The sequence below is a fragment of the Boleophthalmus pectinirostris genome, unplaced genomic scaffold (genome assembly GCF_026225935.1).
Source record: "Boleophthalmus pectinirostris isolate CB_2022bp ecotype Guang Dong unplaced genomic scaffold, ASM2622593v1 HiC_scaffold_12, whole genome shotgun sequence".
Classification (NCBI taxonomy): domain Eukaryota; kingdom Metazoa; phylum Chordata; class Actinopteri; order Gobiiformes; family Gobiidae; genus Boleophthalmus; species Boleophthalmus pectinirostris.
In genome coordinates, this window is record NW_026571018.1 from 38,313,467 (window position 1) to 38,330,739 (window position 17,273).

The window sequence follows — 17,273 nt, forward strand, 5'->3', positions numbered from 1 at the left end:
AGACCTGGTTTTAGACCTGGTTTAGACCTGCTTTTAGTCCTGGTTTAGTCCTGGTTTTAGACCTGGTTTTGTCCTGGTTTAGACCTGGTTTTAGACCTGGTTTAGTTTCTGGGAATGAGTGGAATTACCGGGGGATTACAGTTACTTTCACTGAAACAGTAACTGTAACTGAATACAGTTACTCATCATTTGTACTCTGATTACGTATCTCTGGTACATGTAATCTGTTACTCCCAAACACTTACTTCTGTATCACAACAACAGTTCTGCCCTCAGTCTTAGAACAGGATTTGTTTTCTTCTGTTCACTTCCCAGAAAACTCCTCACAGGCTTCACCACTACTTATTTTTCTAGTCGGTCTAAATATTAGCGTCAGACTCCAGCAGCACAGACAGGACACAGGCTCTTAGTCCGAATACAATGATTTCACAGAATATTTCACATTAAGGTGGAGCTGTCACGGTTTTGATGCGAAGGAACAGACTCGATATTCAATACTGATTCAGATACCACAAAAAAACAAAAAAACTAGACAATAGAATGTGATTTTTTAGCATAACACTTTATTTTATACTAACTTCTATCTGTGCACTGCGAAAAGTAATATCTAGGTTAGTTAAAATGACTTAATTTAACATGTGACTTTATTTGAGCAGATTCTACCAGTGGAATAAGTGTGTTTTTCTTAATTCAAGCAACATTCAATTTAGTTTCTTATTTGTTGTTGTTGTTTTTTCCTAATTTTAAGTGCAGCAAGTTGTATTTTCATATTTTAAGTACAAAAATCTCGTTCCATTAGCGGATCGTTTTACTTGTCAAGTGAAATTTGCTCAAATTAGGATAAAAGTTTCTTCATTCAAGTCATCTTAACTTTGCCAGATTTTTATTTTTTTATTTTTTTTGTGTGTAATCCGTCAGTCGTCCAGGTAGGTTTCATACTGGACCATGGGCGTATAAAGGTTCATTTCTGTCCCTTGAGTGTGACTTTTTCGTATTGATAGTTTCTCGGATCAATATCTAGTTTTGATTCTAGTGTTTGTATTGATTGGTCACTGTAAACCCAAACATTCAGAGTAATTAAACAAGATTAAGTCGTGTGCACTCAAATTTTTAAAAATCATCCAACTAACTTAAACAAACTACATTTTGGTGTATGTAATTGTGACAAAGTGGGCCTTTGTCTTATTTTAAACTCACCTTAGTTTATGTTAACCATTTTGATTTTGGAAAGACACCTTTTGCTTTGCTTTGCCTGGAGTTGTTGCTCACCTGGGGGAGGAGCTTCCTCCTGGGCGGAGTATAAAAGGCAAGCAGGTGTCACTAATTAGGGGGAGACTTCTGTGCAGGTATTTGGTGTTTTGCTTTGAGTTACTTATTTTTTGTCTATTTGTATTTTTGTTGGTTAAACCCAGAAGTCTGTTTTTTAAAATAAATTTTGTCTGCGTAAGACACCTTGTTTTTTTGTCATCTGCCTCCTACTTCGACCACTTTGGCCAGCGTCCCCACAGTAATCTGTAATCTGTAGGGGATTACATTTTAAAAGTAACTTTCCCAACACTGACTATGATATGTCTATATTTATACTATAATGTGTGTAGATGTACTTGACTGTATCTACAATGTGTGTACAAAAATCATGGATTACATATAAAACTGAAATTGCATTAAATTATTCCAATGGTCCAACCTTTTAAGTTCTGGAAAACTGAGACTTTTAAGTTCAACGGCTTGAAACTGAGGCAATCGGCTGCCTCAGTTTTGTTGAGTTCTGGTAACTTATTCGGGTTTACAGTTGTTACGACCCAGCTCGTTGGGGCGAGGGAAGTAACAAAAATAAAACCAAGATGTAAAATGGAATAAATTACATGTAGTTAATACGATTAACTGAGATTCAGGAGCAGGACCACGCCTCAGCCGCCCTCTCCTCTCACCGGCGAACCACAACTCACCTCGACCACGCCTCTAATTTCCCAGAAGCCTATATGTAGCAGCCTTTCCCATCATCCCAGTTTGTCTCGGCGAACTCGACCCCACCTCCCATCCCCTATTTTGTCTTTCAGTCATAAGACCCCTACAAGGGGGGTCCCGTTCCGGCTGGGCCAATTGTAGATTGAGACGGAGCCCCCACCCAGAGTCTCAACCCAGCCATTTTTGCCTCGCTTTGTACATTATCAATAAACTACTTCGCACTATGTTGTCGTTGGCGTGGTCCTAGCTAGTGAAATAATGTTTAATTAACAGGAAGGTAAAAGGTCAATTAACAAAACAGACTAAAATATACAGAAAACAACCTAAACTAAGAAACAGAACAACAGAATAAACAGAGTTTTGTGCCACAAAAAGGGTCACGCAGGCTTACAAAAAAACGAGTGGTAAAACTTAGGGATGCACACGAAACCAAAACACAAGTTCCCCAAATTAAACCACATAAACCCACAAACAGAATCGAGTGACCAAATAAAAAAAAAGGCACAAAACTGAACTAAACTAAACTACACACACACGAAACCAAAATGTCTGACTGGCCACCAAGACCAGCAGCCCGAAACAGGTGCAGGTCATCTCCTTAAACAGGGGGCGGTGGCTGCGGGTGAGGTGGGTGTCGACCTGCCCCACCAATCACAAACGAGGGCTCCCACAGCAGGACTCCAGGTGTGTCAGCAGACTTACTTAGAACACACAGAACAAATGACAATCTAAGACCCGGGGCCGTAACAGCAGTGTTCTGATGACCCTGGACAGGATCTTGGTCGTAGTAAAAATCCCTTCACAGAATAAAGACGACACCGAGGACAAAGCAGAGGCTGGTGTGACAGTGCAGCTTTGGGTGAAGAATGTCCTCTAACACGCATGGTGGACCTCACACTTCAGGTTTGCTTATGCACACGTCGGGAGCCAAATGAGCAGGCCATCATTTATTCATACGCGCGGTAATTCTCCCAAGCACTGAGGCATGGCTAAGCAATCAATGCAGGTGCAGTGAGGAGCGGTCAGTGTGCAGCAGCGCTTCATCACATATGAGCCTCTAATATTCACTCACGACTCTCCGCGCTGCCCAGCCTATGCAAAATGTTTTCCAAAATATTTTGCATTTCAAAACATCTCCCTTCTATCACTACTGTTCACAGCGCTCGGTGTGTGCAGAAATATACAGCCTTAAGATGCACTATGTAACTTTTTGGTTGGGGGTCCGTCATTTGCTTGTTTCTTACATTAAACAGCTCTGCCTTATGTTTGTTCTATTAACCAGAGTTTTATTTTGAGCTCAAAACGACCTGGAGAAACAGGTGTTCTGACCTGTAATTTTGTCTGGTTTGAAATGCCATGAAGATAAAAAAGGTCTATCTGCGTGGAGACAAGCATTTAACAGACCCTCCACCAGAAAAGTTACACAATGCACCTTTAGGAAGCCAAGGTCTATTTGTCTGGAAGATTCTAGAAGATGGTAAATGGTCACATTTTTATACAGCACTTTTCCGCCGTCAGAGTGAGGAGGGCGGGGCAGAGTGAGGGGGCGGGGCAGAGTGAGGAGGGCGGGGCAGAGTGAGGGGGCGGGGCAGAGTGAGGTGAGGGGGAGAGTGAGGGGGGCGGGGCAGTTTGGCAGCAGAATATCTTCTGAAGTATGAAATGTCAGAGCCTAAACCAGGAGTGTCAAACTCATTTTGGTCCGGGGGCCGTATCCAACCGACTTTGATCCCAAAGTGTCCGGATCAGAAAACTCATGTCATATAAACCCCAAAAATAACAATAAGTTCAAATATTTGTGCAGAGAAACACAAATCTATTACAGAAATCTTTTTTAATTGATAAACTCTTTCTTTCACAAAATATTATAATATTATGAACAACCTGAAACTTTGTGTTGAAATTGCATTTTTCTTAAAGTTTTAACTTGTGTGCAAATAGGAATAAGTCAATTTTTGATGTAAAATCCTGCACTCGGCTCCACTTTTCTCATGTTGGACATTTTTCTGATGAGGGTGTCACGGTCAACAGTCAAAACGATCGTCCTTTAAGAGCGTTTGGAAAGAGACAAGTCTTCATTTGTGCTGCTCTGGTGGGAGGGGCCACGTACAGAGACGCTGGAGACACTATGCTAAGCTAAAATTACAAATATTTTAATAAAAACTATAATTAAAATATTTGAGTAGAAAATCAGCCAAGGGCCACATTAAAGGTCTTGGAGGGCCGGATCTGGCCCCCGGGCCGCATGTTTGACACCCGTGGCCTAAACCATCTTTGCTCTTATCACCTCAAGAACAAGAACAAAGCTCTTATGAAGTATGAACAGGCCTTAAGTCTACATTTATTATTATTATTAACAATTAGAGAGCTCTACCTGGAGATTTGGGAGTGGTTGGACTAGGGTTGTTAAAAGTATTGAAAAATCAGATACTAATCAATCCTAAAACTAGTATTCAGATATTCATAGTAGATTCTACCTGGACGATTGAGGGATTACACATAAGGCCACATGGGGACACAAAAGAAAGTTCTATGAGTCAGTGTTGAGAATCACATTCTATTGTCTAAATAAAGAATGTTTTTCATTATTATCATGGTATCGGTATTGAGTATCGAGTCTGTTCTATCGTATCGAAATTGAGTTTGAAATGTTAGTTTTGTCACAACACTATTGTTCCTTTTCTTGCAAATATGTTAGTATTAGTGTCAGATTAAACTCTTATGTACACACTTATGAATCATGTTACAGTAAAGGTGAAATATGAGACAAAAATCTTTGCTTCTGTCCGATACATTTTCTATTGTGGTTTTCACTATGGCAACACTGCACTGTGAGATGTGGAAGTTGTCTCCTCATTTTGCACCAGAGTAGATTTCTATTTCTTGCTATTTCTGAAACAGTGTCTTACCAAAGTTCATCCATGCGTGACCAGCCCAAACACACTCATTTTGGATGGAGTTATCATCCCTCCCTCTCTGCAGACGCACAAACGGCTTTAACACCCATAGAAAATGTGCATATTTACAGAGCTCGCATCAGTAAATAGTGTTGTTACAATACTCACATTTCAAACTTGATTTCTGTAGAATAGACTCAATACTCAGTACTGATGCTGGTACTACAGTGATAATAATAATAATAATAATAAACACTCTTTATTTAGACAATAGATATATCTGTGTCTTGTCAAAAAGTTAGCAGGTTCTTTAAACTATAATCATGTTTTGGAGAGTCTATGTTTACGCTCCTGCCTCTACCTCTGTACTCAACTTAAACAAGAACTATCGTTTAAGTCGTGTAGAACCTGTCACCAACGCTGGACAAGGCCAAACTTTCTGTGAGTTACTTTGCTGCTGAAGATTAGACAGCGCCTGTGTGTCTCTGGGCAGGTCATTAGTTGGCCAACAAGCCTGTCTCCATAAATATGATATTGACTTTGAGGGTCAATATTTATGGGGGGTACTTTTTCTTTGTACTGGTTGTGGAAATTAGATTTGAGCTGCAGAGGGTGGAATAAATCACTTCTATGACTCATTATACATACAAACTACTTAAGTAGTTAAGAATTGAACTTAAACTTTATTGTCCACCATAGTGGACATTTGTCTTTGCTTCACCATCACATGAACACATCATCCTGTCATCACTTTAGAGTCAAAAAAGAGACTTAAAATAAGTGATCTCATACACAAACATTTCATTCTTATTTATCAGACTGACTGCATTTACACATGATCCTGTTCCTCTGGAAACCTTCTGTGCTGCTAAAAGCTTCTGTAGCGACGCCCTGACGGCGTGAACTTCAACTCATCACACAGAGAACACGCTGCTGTGCAGGACGGAGCTCATGCTGTTAACTATAATGTACATTTTGCATCATTTTGGGGGATAATCTTGCTCTAGGTTTAGGGTCAGTGGGAAACATGTTTTAGGCTGAGCGTCACATGTGCAGTGCAGCGTGATGCTTTTGTCCGTCTCTGTGTTTGCACTGTGGTCCACAGCAGGTCCACAGCCTGATGCTCACGTGGGTTTTACATTCGCTTCATGGATACATGCGGCTAAATGCATTTCCACCTTCTAAAATGTGCTTTAACTGTTATGTGCATGAATCAAAATCCATCTGAAGAGAGCAAATAAACGTTTATGCAAATGAAGGACTGTAAATGTGGTATTTGGCGTTTCCACCTCCTGCTACTTATGCCAATGTTCGAAATGGGCATTAAAATAAGGTGATGGAAAGGCAGTTATTTTGACCCTTTCAGAGTTTGTAAACAGACTTTATAAAGTTCGTATTGGAGGCAAAGGTCAGGTGGAAGAGCTCAGTTTATACATCACACAATATGAAAAGTCAATATGGTTTTGCCAGAAAAAAAACAAAAAAACAAAGTGACATTCAAACATCTTCAGCAAACATGAACTCAAGTATTTGACTTCATTTACACTGTAAATACAAACACCAGATTTGCAGAAATAATATTAGTTCCACTGATTCATTACAGATGATATCAGACACTACTGTTTGTTTATCCAAAAATAAATTGAAAGTGTTATTTGTTTCACTTGTTTTAATTAAGAAGCAAACTCACTGAGATTTTTACACCGCATGTTGCAGCAAAGTGTAGCTTGAGACTTGAGCTTGAGTAAAAATACTCTGAATGTATTGTGTCTATTTCACTTTTTGCCTCTGCTCCAGATTTTGCACATTCTGATGACATCGTATTTCAAAGGGTCGACTGCTCCCTATGGCCACACGGAGCAGATCACCATAGCACCACACGCAACGCACTGTAACACATCAACAGCTGCTAAAACACTAAGAGCCCAACTCACAAAGCCCAGCTGCAAACATACACTCGTACACATGTATGATGATGTGTCTGTCGCACGTCTCCGCACACAGCGACGAAACCAAAACTAATGAGCTCCAGTCTAATGACGCTCATGGGCTGAGATGGGGACAGGCAAAATATCAGTAGCTCATTACTGGGATTATGGAAACTATAAATGGAAAATACAAAATATAAATGTTCACGTTCAACATGTGTGGATTTTCTTATTCCGTGTTTGTCATGAAACACCAGACAGTGGACGCCTGAGTACTGCCTCCTGCTCCGTCTGACCGGGCACCATCACTTCACTACAAACATGCTTTATCATCCATGAGTTCAAAACATGAGAGGTTTAGAATAGCCTCAGCTGCAGTGCGCGGTCCTACCTGAGGGTGAAGTGCTCCACAGTGGAGTTGGGCATGAGGTACAGGTAGATCCTGAGCATCTCTCCAGGCCTCAGGGGTTTATCGGGCAGCCTCAGGAACATGTTCTTGTCCAGCTGTTTGTCCACCAGCTGCTGCTCTTGTCCTGCCTGGTACAGACTGATGCTGCCGATGCGCAGGAGCGGGTGCTGAGCGGCCCCCATGCCCCCGCGGTGTGCGGGGCCCTCGCTGCAGCCTCCGTCCGCCCCGGCCTCGTGCAGGGTGTAGTACAGCTCCGCCTGCAGGGTCTCGCTCACTCCCTCCAGAAGAGCCTCCGCGGAGCCCTTCCTCCGGCCCAGGGGAGCCACGTTAGTGTTGAACCAGGACTGAGGCAGGTCCAGCTGGGCCAAGCACTGCGCCAGGCTCCCTCTCATCCGACAGGAGGTTTTGATTTCCCGTACATCCCTGAAGGCGTGCAGCCGGACACATGGAAGCTTGTCCTGTGCCCTGAAGTCATCCCAGTCTCGTCCAGCGATGTAGAAGAAGACCTGCACCGTGGGGCTGGAGGAGAAGACTCTGGTCTGGACAATAAATGCTCGGACTTTCCAGTTGACCGTCAGAGTCCCGGGGATGTCCAGAGGACTGGCGGGCTGCAGCAGCTCCTTGCTCAGGGCCTGGTCACGGGCGAAGGGCCCAAAGGTGATGTTGATGGCGGGCAGCTCTTTAGTCTGGAACACCACAAAACTCTCGGCTCGCTGCAGAGGGTGACCTGTGCTGGCCCCTCCCCCAACCCGCTCAGGGGGCGGAGTCTCCCTGAGGAAGAAGGCCAGCTGGGCGTTGGATAGTTTGAAGTGAGCGGGCAGGTAGAGGCTGGGGGGCGAGGGGCGAGCGGGCACGGAGGTGCTGAGCAGTGCCTCACTGGAGGGAGCCAGTTTACCTCCGACAGCTGAGGACACAAAACACATCAGGTCAGATACTTGTACTGTGCCGAGATAATCACGCTAACATGACAGGATGGACCTAATCATGTGATCATAATCCAGAATGTCAACGCCTGGTGACCACGTGTGGGTAAACTGCACTCTAGTATGTAAAACTCCATCATGTTGGTGTAATTTCAGTCATATTATTGTACTTTAGGTTCTTGTGTTTACATTCAGAAGACTTCAGTGGACTTTAGATATCCAAACAGTGACATGAGAAAACATTTATTCAACCACTGCGAGGAATAAACAGGAAAGTGCAGAGACGTGAGCTCAACAGCACAGTCATTATGAAGCAGAGCTGCCTCGCTTCAGAATGAATGCCTCTGTGGGTCTGTTTTGGAGAGGAGACTTGTGTGCTCCTCTGCAGCCTGTGAGGCCGAGCAGAGACCAGACCTGCTCAGAGCAGTGGTCCGTTCCCTGATCACTGCTCCTCTGTCTCCTGTGCATGTCCCAGTGTGGTTTGAAGATGGACTCAACCCTAACCCTCCTTCCCCGCTACACGTGTCTGAGCTCTGAGTGTCTCTTGGTGATTTGTAAAGATAAAACAAACACTGCAGTGATACGTCTATGGACGCCCCCAGTCAAATCCAACTTTCTGAATGATAAAGTTGTTAAAGTGGCATAAACATGGCCTGGGAATCAGAGTCCAGATGGGTGTAACTGACCAGGGACGATCAGGGAAACAAATGGTCCACCAATATCAAAGCAGGTACTGCAGCAAGTATTGAAAATCAGATACTAATCGATACTAAATTGAAACTAGATCCTCATTTGAGCAGGTATGGATACTAAAAAAGTCCCACTGAGAGGACAGAAATGAAGGTGTCCTGAACGTGTTAGAATGATGTTGAGTTGGATCAGAACAAACAGAAGAGCACACGTGCTCTTCATTGTTTCTAACGCAATAAAAACATTCATAATGAAAAAAAAAAGGGGGGAGGGGGGTATTTTAATTTACTTTGGGGGAAAAATACATATTATGACTTAAATACTGATGAGCTCAAATGCAGATATTTGTTGTAATTCAGTGAGTCCTTTGGCCTCCATAAATAATCCAGTTGTACATTTGTGCATTGACCTTCTGAATATTTCATGTTAAAGTAGAATGTGATCAATAGAGAAAAGTGCCTCTTGACCTCATCTGGAGCCTGACATCATCACATTCTAGAATCTGAAAAGCCCAAACGAAGACGTGATCATGTACAAACTGGAGCCTCTTGGTGAAATCAGTGCATCTAAAACTGGGATGCAGATTCACATTATTACTTAGCCTATTTCTTTAGGCTATAAATATTTTTTCTACCAGTGACTACGTAACAACATGCAAGAACTGGATATTACACGGAAGTACTCGTGTTATATTGTTAAACTGTTGTACCCTAAACTGTGTACTGTTCATTCTTTGGTCCAATTATTCTGTGATATTCTCATTTTCTACTTTCTTGTTTCAAAATCATCACAACATTTATTCATGCAGATATATACTGTGGCCTTCTACAAAGAGTATTTTATATTCAAAGCTACAAATCCACATTACACTGCTATAGGGGCCCATAAAAGAAGGTGTTGGGCTTTAACATCTCTCAAATGACACAGGCCCTGTAATGACCAAGGCACGCGCTCCGAATCCAAACGGCAAATCAGCCCAGCCAGTGTTGGGAAGGTTACTTTAAAAATGTAATCCCCTACAAATGACAGATTACATGCCCCAAAATGTAGTTTGTAACGTAATCCATTAAATTACTTAAAGTGAGTAATGTAATCTGAATACTTTGGATTACTTGATTTGCTGTAGAGAAGCAAAGACGAGGAAATCTTCACATAAGATGTTTTGTCTGATAAAAGAAAATAAAAAGTCCAGACTTTACTGAACCAAATTAAAAATATTATTGATAAAAGACGAGGAAACACGTCCACACAGCATCCTGGTTTAGACCTGGTTTAGATCTAGTTTAGACCTGGTTTAGACCTGGTTTAGATCTAGTTTAGCCCTGGTTTAGACCTGGGTTTAGTCCTGGTTCAATCCTGAATTAGTCCTAGTTTAGACCTGGTTTTAGTCTCTTGGTTTAGACCTGGTTTAGACCTGGTTTTAGTCCTGGTTTAGACCTGGGTTCAGCCCTGGTTCAATCCTGAATTAATCCTGGTTTAGACCTGGGTTCAGTCCTGGTTCAATCCTGAATTAGTCCTAGTTTAGACCTGGTTTAGATCTAGTTTAGACCTGGTTTTAGTCCTGGTTCAATCCTGAATTAGTCCTAGTTTAGACCTGGTTTTAGTCTTGGTTTAGACCTGGTTTTAGTCCTGGTTTAGACCTGGTTTAGACCTGGTTTAGACCTGGTTTTAGACCTGGTTTAGACCTGGTTCAATCCTGAATTAGTCCTGGTTTAGACTTGGTTAAAAAAAAAAAAAAAAAAAAAAAAAAAAAGGGATTTAGCCCAAAATGTAAAAACAGGAAAATACCTCTGTGTAATCCATTTATTTCAACAAAGTAACTGTAATCCAATTACCACTCACTGAAACAGTAACTGTAACTGAATACAGTTACTCATCATTTGTACTCTGATTACGTAACTCTGGTACATGTAATCTGTTACTCCCCAACACTGGTCCCGGCTCCGTACTCATCTGAGGGGCCAATCATTCACAGATTCTCCCGGAGGTGAGCGGGACTGGGCCTCGCGCGCTCCGCTTTGACAAATAACCCACCGACACAGAGCAGCGGCCCGATTGAATTAACTGTAACGCGGTCAATATGGACAGACAACGGGCGGGTGGCGTAATGAACGATGGAGGGGCGATCCGTGTCACGGGGGTCAGCACTAATCACGACTAACTGCCCCGTGTCAAGCACCGACTCACACACACACACACACACACACACACACACACACACACACCTCTGCTGCGGCCAGGAGCGACGAGCCCCGGGGAACAACAAGTGACCCGTGCACCGTGGCGCAATCTGGAGACTAAAAAACCCCGCACCCCAGCGTCCAGGACTTCACACGGAGGTGACACACATGTCCAAACTACAGAGCGTGACCCCAGACTGCGCACGGCTCCGAACGGGGGCTGGACTCAAACGTGCGCAAACCAGGACTAGACTATTGGGACTGGTTTATCTTTGTGAGCCGAAATAAAAGATCAAACGGCGTGTGTTCGCTCTCACGCGGGGGCTGTTCACACGCAGACAACCCGAGGAACAACGCTCCAACTCCGGAACACTGACAACACAACACAACACAACACTGAGCTATGCGGGCGATTCGTCTGCACCGACTGCGCGGACTTTAACACGGCACTTGTTAAAGAGAGCCGAGTGTGGCTCCGAAACCTGCGGCTCACGCATGCTCGGGTTTGGCTGAGCAGCTCGTGGTGGCCCCGCGCGTCGCGACGGAGGCGAAACGAGGACAAAGTTATTAAGAAGCAAACGGCACAAAATCCACATACTTATCAGAACGAGCCAGAGCCGCGCGCAAACGCACAGCGGCCGGTCCCCGTGCGGCCAATCCGACGTTAAAAGTCCCATATTCCCACGGCTTGGCTCATCGAAATAACATCCTCCGGAATCCAAAAGAATCGCTCCACAAACGGCTCTCCCCGCACCAAAAAAAACAACAAAAAAACCAAACGCCGCAAAAGCACGCGTCGGTGCCGCAGCGAGAACTCCGCGCTGGTCTCCGCACACACGTCCACAGTGTCCAGAAGCCCCGCTGTATTTCCCCCCCGTGCTTCGCTTTGCACCGGTCCAAAAAAAAAAAAAAAACCCAGAATGAGGCAGAAATCCCGCTCCGTGTGGCTGGCGTGGGCTGTCCGAAGCGCTACAGACAAAGGGTGAGACGCCGCCCCATCGCGCCACACCTCGCCTCCTCTTCGACAAACGCCGTTTTAGCTCGAGCTTGTGCCCATTCACCCTCTCTCTCTCTCTCTCTCTCTCTCTCTCTCTCTCTCCCCCCGCGCGCGGACGTGTCGGGGCAGAGCCGTGCGCGCGTGTGGGTGGGTGTGTGTGTGTATGTGTGCGTGCGCGCGCCGTGCGTAAAAGGGTCTGCACGAGAGAGAGAGAGAAGGAGAGACGGAGAGGGAGGGGATAGAGAGAAACACACAGAGAGAGAGAGAGACGGAGAGGGGGAGAGGGAAGGAGGAGGAGATGTGCCGCTTGAATGACTATGAGCTAGAGAGAGAGAGAGAGGGGGGGGGGATAAAGAAGGAGAGAGAGGGGAGTGGGGGATAGAAAAGAAGAGAGAGAGAAAAGGTGAGAGAGAAAAGGTGAGAGAGAAAGATAGAGGGGAGTGGGAGATAGAGAAGGAGAGACACAGAGAGAGGGGGGGAATAGAGAAGGAGAGAGAGAGAGGAGTGGGGAATAGAGAGAGAGAGAGAAAAATGGTGAGAGAGAAAGAGAGGGCAGTGGGTGATAGAGAAGGAGAGACAGAGAGAAAGAGACAGTGATAGAGAGATGGGGGGATAGAGAGAGAGAGAAAGAAATAGGAGTGGGGATAAAGAAGGAGAGAGAGGGGAGTGGGGGAGAGAGAAAGAGAGAGAGAGAGAAGGAGTGGGGGATACAGAGAGAGAGAGAAAGAGACAGAGTGATAGAGAGAGAGAGGATAGAGAAAGAGGGAGAGAGAAAGAGAGAGCAAGAGGGGAGGAGTGGGGGATAGAGAGAGAGAGAGAGAGGAGAGGGGGATAGAGAAAGAGAGAGAGAGAAAGAGAGAGCAAGAGGGGGGAGTGGGGGGATAGAGAAAGAGAGAGAGAGAGAGAAAGAGAGGAGTGAGGATAGAGAAGGAGAGAGAGGAGTGGGGATAGAGAGAGAAAGAGAGAGGGGCGGTAGAGAGGAGAGAAAGAGAGAGGAGTGGGGGATAGAGAAGGAGAGACACAGAGAGAGAGACAGAGTGATAGAGAGGGGGGGTAGAGAAAGAGAGAGAGAGAGAGAGGAGTAGGGGATAGAGAAGGAGAGAGAAAGAGGAGGGATAGAGAGAGAGAGAGAGGGGGGGGGGGATGGGGTATAGAGAAAGAGAGAAAGAGAGAGGGAGTGGGGGAGTGAGGGATAGAGAAGGAGGGATAGAGAAGGAGAGAGAGAGAGAGGAGTGGGGGAGTGAGGGATAGAGAAGGAGGGATAGAGAGAGAGAGAGAGGAGTGGGGGATAGAGAGAGAGGAGGGAGTTCGGGGATTAGACAAAGATTATTGATGAATTAGCCGACCGGCCCCCGTCTCCTCCTCCTCCAGGGGTCGGCCTCTGGAGAGTTGGTTTAGGGACAGAGGAGGGGGGAGGGGCCAGGAAGGAGAATCCCCAGAATGCAGGAGGGTTTTTTTGTTTTTTTGTGTGTGTGTCATTGGCCGCGGCTCAAGTGCAGGAGCGAGAGCGACGTTTCTCAGAACTGCGTAATCTCGCCTCAATTACCGTGCTGTTTGAACTCCGACAGATCCGGAGTTTTTTTCTTTTTTTTTTCTCTCTTCTCTACAAATAACTGTTTTTGCCTGTGACAGATGAAGGTAACTGAAATTGAAATGCACATTTGCGTGAAAACTCTGAGGTTCAGGGTCAGGGTTTGGGGAAGAGCAGCCAAAAAATGGACTCGAGTGAGAGTTACAAAACGTTACGAAATCGTTTTACTTGAGTAGAAAAGTACAAAGCGTAGTGGTCCAAGAAAACACTCAGTAAGATGAACTTAAAGGTGCACTGTGTAACTTTTCTGGAGGGGGACTATAATCACGGAAATGTCAGTGCACTGGAAACAAAAAAAAAAGAAAATGGTCCGAGAGGAGTTGCTCAATTTGCAGAAACAAATTTGACAACAATAACATGATTTTTTTTTACGTTTCTCTGTCCAGCATGTTTAAATCTTACAAACGTCGCTTGATTGTGGTCGATGTGAGACCTGCAGGTTTTAATCAGGTTGAGGAAACATGACTTTATTATAATCTCTGGTGAAGCTCCTCCCTCTGGAATTCTCCTCCACAAAACATCTGGAGGTAAAATTCAGATGTAACAGGACACAGGACAGATCCAGGAGCAGAGACACACAGTGTGGAGCAGGAGGATCATGAAGCTGATCTGGAGGTGAGACTTTTCATAGATTTTATATGTTTCTCTGGACTAGAAAGTCGTCATTGTTAAAACATGTTTGTGATGTTTTATTTGAAATTATGTAAGGACTGTTTCCATGAGACAAATTGTCTTTGACTGTCCATCTACAAGAGTGTGACAGTTGAACTCAGATTTGAATGTGTTTGTTCCAGAGTCGTCTACAAACACAGAGACGTCCAGGTTCTGCTGCAGCTGTGGGGAAGTTCATGAATGTTACAGCTGATGTTTCAGAAAAAGGAAGATGTTTGAAAACCAACAAAACACAGAGAACAGATGAACAAAGTAAGTATCCATCCATCCATTTTCTTCTGCTTATCCGGGGCCGGGTTGCAGGGGCAGCAGTCTAAGCAGGGACTCCCAGACTTCCTTCACCCCAGACACGTCCTCCAGCAGCTCCTCCGGGGGGAACCTCAAGTTGTTCCCAGGCCAGCCAGAGACATAGTCCCTCCAGTGTGTCCTGGGTCTTCCCCGGGGCCTCCTCCCGGTGGGACATGCCCGGAACACCTCCCGAGGGAGACGTCCAGGAGGCATCCGGAACAGATGACCAAGCCTCAACTGGCTCCTCTCAATGTGGAGGAGCAGCGGCTCTACTCCGAGCTCCTCCCGTGTGACTGAGCTCCTCACCCTATCTCTAAGGAAGCGCCCAACTAACATGATTTTTTAAAGATTTTTTTTTTCAAAATGTACTTCTATTGAAACAGTGATCGTGTTTCTACAGGGTGATGTGGCACTAGGAGACTTTATACCAGATGCCCTCCCTGTTACTGCGTTTAGAGGAAGAAAAGCAGCACATGGTGAGTTTTGTTTCTGCAGATACACTTCTAATGTTCTTGTTCTTCTGTTCTGGTCCATTATTGTAGTAATAAATGCTTTAAATGTATTTAAACATGTAGAACAGAGTAGATGATCAGAATGTGATCATCATGTGTGATTCTGTGTCCACAGAGACCAGAGCTTCTTCACTGGAATAAATCTTCACACTGTCCAGCTCCAAACTGTGTGTCTCTGTACTTGTGTGTCTCTGTGTGTCTGATTCTGTTTAAGACAAAACAGAACTGTGGAAAACTAAAGACTGTTTTTGTATTCTTTTACAGAATTAGATCAATTAAATTAAATTATACATACTTATACATTTCATGATAAGGTAACATAAGGTAAATATGCATATGCAGCATGAATTGATCAGATTTCATCAACATGAAAAAGTGACGTTCATGTTGTGTAGAGGAGATCGAAATAAGTTTCAAAGCATAAACATTATTTTATTACATGCAGCCGCTTTCCAGAACTTTTTTATGCAAATCCATCCACCTTTTGTTTTTTTTCCACTGTGCTTGGGTTAAAATTGTCCATTGTAAAGGAATCTGTCTTGTGTATATCCAACTACAAGTGTTATTTATTGCTCAAAAATATCTTAAAAAACATCCGTTCTTCCTGTGAGTGGGTTTGCCGCTCCACAAACCTGTAATTTGGCTCGGCACATCTCCACGGAGACGAGCGTTTGACAGAACCTCCAGCAGACAAGTTACGCAGTGCACCTTTAAAGAATAACTGTGGGAACGTAACATCTGATTTATAATTTGAAGTGAATGTCATCTGAAGGACAAAAGATAAAATAATGCACAAAATCTGGTATTTTCAAAAGGACAGACACAAAAATGAGTCAAACTAAATCCGATCTGAAGGAGCTGCAAGAAACACAAATGTTCAAAAAATCATTTCAGATTGTTACATGAAGCTTTTGTCGCTTTAGACTCACTCACAGTGGGAAGAGGAAGCATTTTTACTCAAGAAGAATATTGTTACTTCACTAAAAATATATATAATTCAAGTAGGGGTACAAATATGCTGCTAGAAAAGTACTCTAAAAACTACAATTTCTTTAAAAAGCGCTTTTTCTTTTCTCTCTCGTCTCCCTCTCTTTTATTTTTTTTAATCTATGTGACAGACGTGGGTATTGTCCAGCTGCGGGGCCACGTACGACCCTTTCACTGACTCTAACAGGCCTCTTTAAGATAATAGGAATTTACAAAATAAACATATTTTATCATTTGACCTCATGGACTAAGGCTGCATTGCTTTTATTTTAGTGGTGTTTTTTTAAATGACATTTTTGTAAGGCATTTTTATTTAATTTCTTTTTTTATTGCTTAGTCATAACAAACTCTTCCCAGTCTGAGCAGCTCATCAAAACAATGATATTTATTGTTTTTATAAAGAAATACTATTAGTATCTGTGTCTCTCTGGCAGCAGGAGACGATGGACCAGTGGAGTCACTTTGTCACTGCGTCCAACAGATCAGTGTGTGGAGGCAAAACAACTTTCTCCAGCTAAACTCTGACAAAACTGAAGTCAGTGTTTGGTCCACAGAAACAAAGGGACAGTGTCAGCATCACCTCCAGTCTCTCTCTCTAAAACCTTCAAATCAGGCAAGAAATCTCAGGGTCATAATGGACTCATACTTGAACTTTAACAGCCACATCAAATCAATAACATCTGCAGCCTTTTACCATCTAAAAAACAGAGCAAAAATCAAAGGTTTACTGTCTAAATCAGACTTGGAGAAACTTATCCATACGTTTGTCTCCAGTAGGTTAGATACTGTAATGTTCTGCTCACTGGTCTCTCCAAACGAGCTGTGAGACGCTGCAGAACATCCAGAACATCCAGAACATCCAGAACATCCAGAACATCCAGAACATCCAGAACGCTGCAGCTCGGGTCCTGACTCCAACTAGGAAGTACGAGCACATAAGTCCTGGTCTCAGGTCTCTGCTCTGGCTCCTGTGGCTCAGAGACTTTGAAGTGTCTCTGTTTGTACAAGTGTCTCCACGGCCGAGCACCAAAGTCCATCTGTGACATGTTAGTGTCATATGAACATCTCACACTCTGAGGAGCTCAGGGACCAACTCCTGCTGGTGCCCAGAGTCACGACTAAACAAGGGGAGTCAGAGTTTCAGGTTCATGCAGCTAAAACCTGGAACAGTCTGAACATGTGAGACAGACTCTTCTGTGACGCTGTTTAAATCCAGACTCTAAACATTTCTGTT

At 43.9% G+C, this 17,273-nt stretch overlaps 1 protein-coding gene across 1 annotated transcript in view; it reads right to left on the minus strand.

Annotated features, from left to right (window-relative positions):
- The window catches only part of tmem132e (transmembrane protein 132E), a 186,004-nt gene extending 174,127 nt beyond the window's left edge, over positions 1-11,877 (minus strand). Inside the window, exons 1-2 of the mRNA XM_020924922.2 lie at positions 11,591-11,877; positions 7,182-8,103 (exon numbers count right to left, since the gene is read on the minus strand). Coding sequence (XP_020780581.1) covers positions 7,182-8,103; positions 11,591-11,669 — 1,001 coding nt within the window. The 5' untranslated portion in view covers positions 11,670-11,877. The remainder of the gene's footprint in view (positions 1-7,181; positions 8,104-11,590) is intronic.
- Between the last annotated feature and the right edge of the window lie 5,396 nt (positions 11,878-17,273).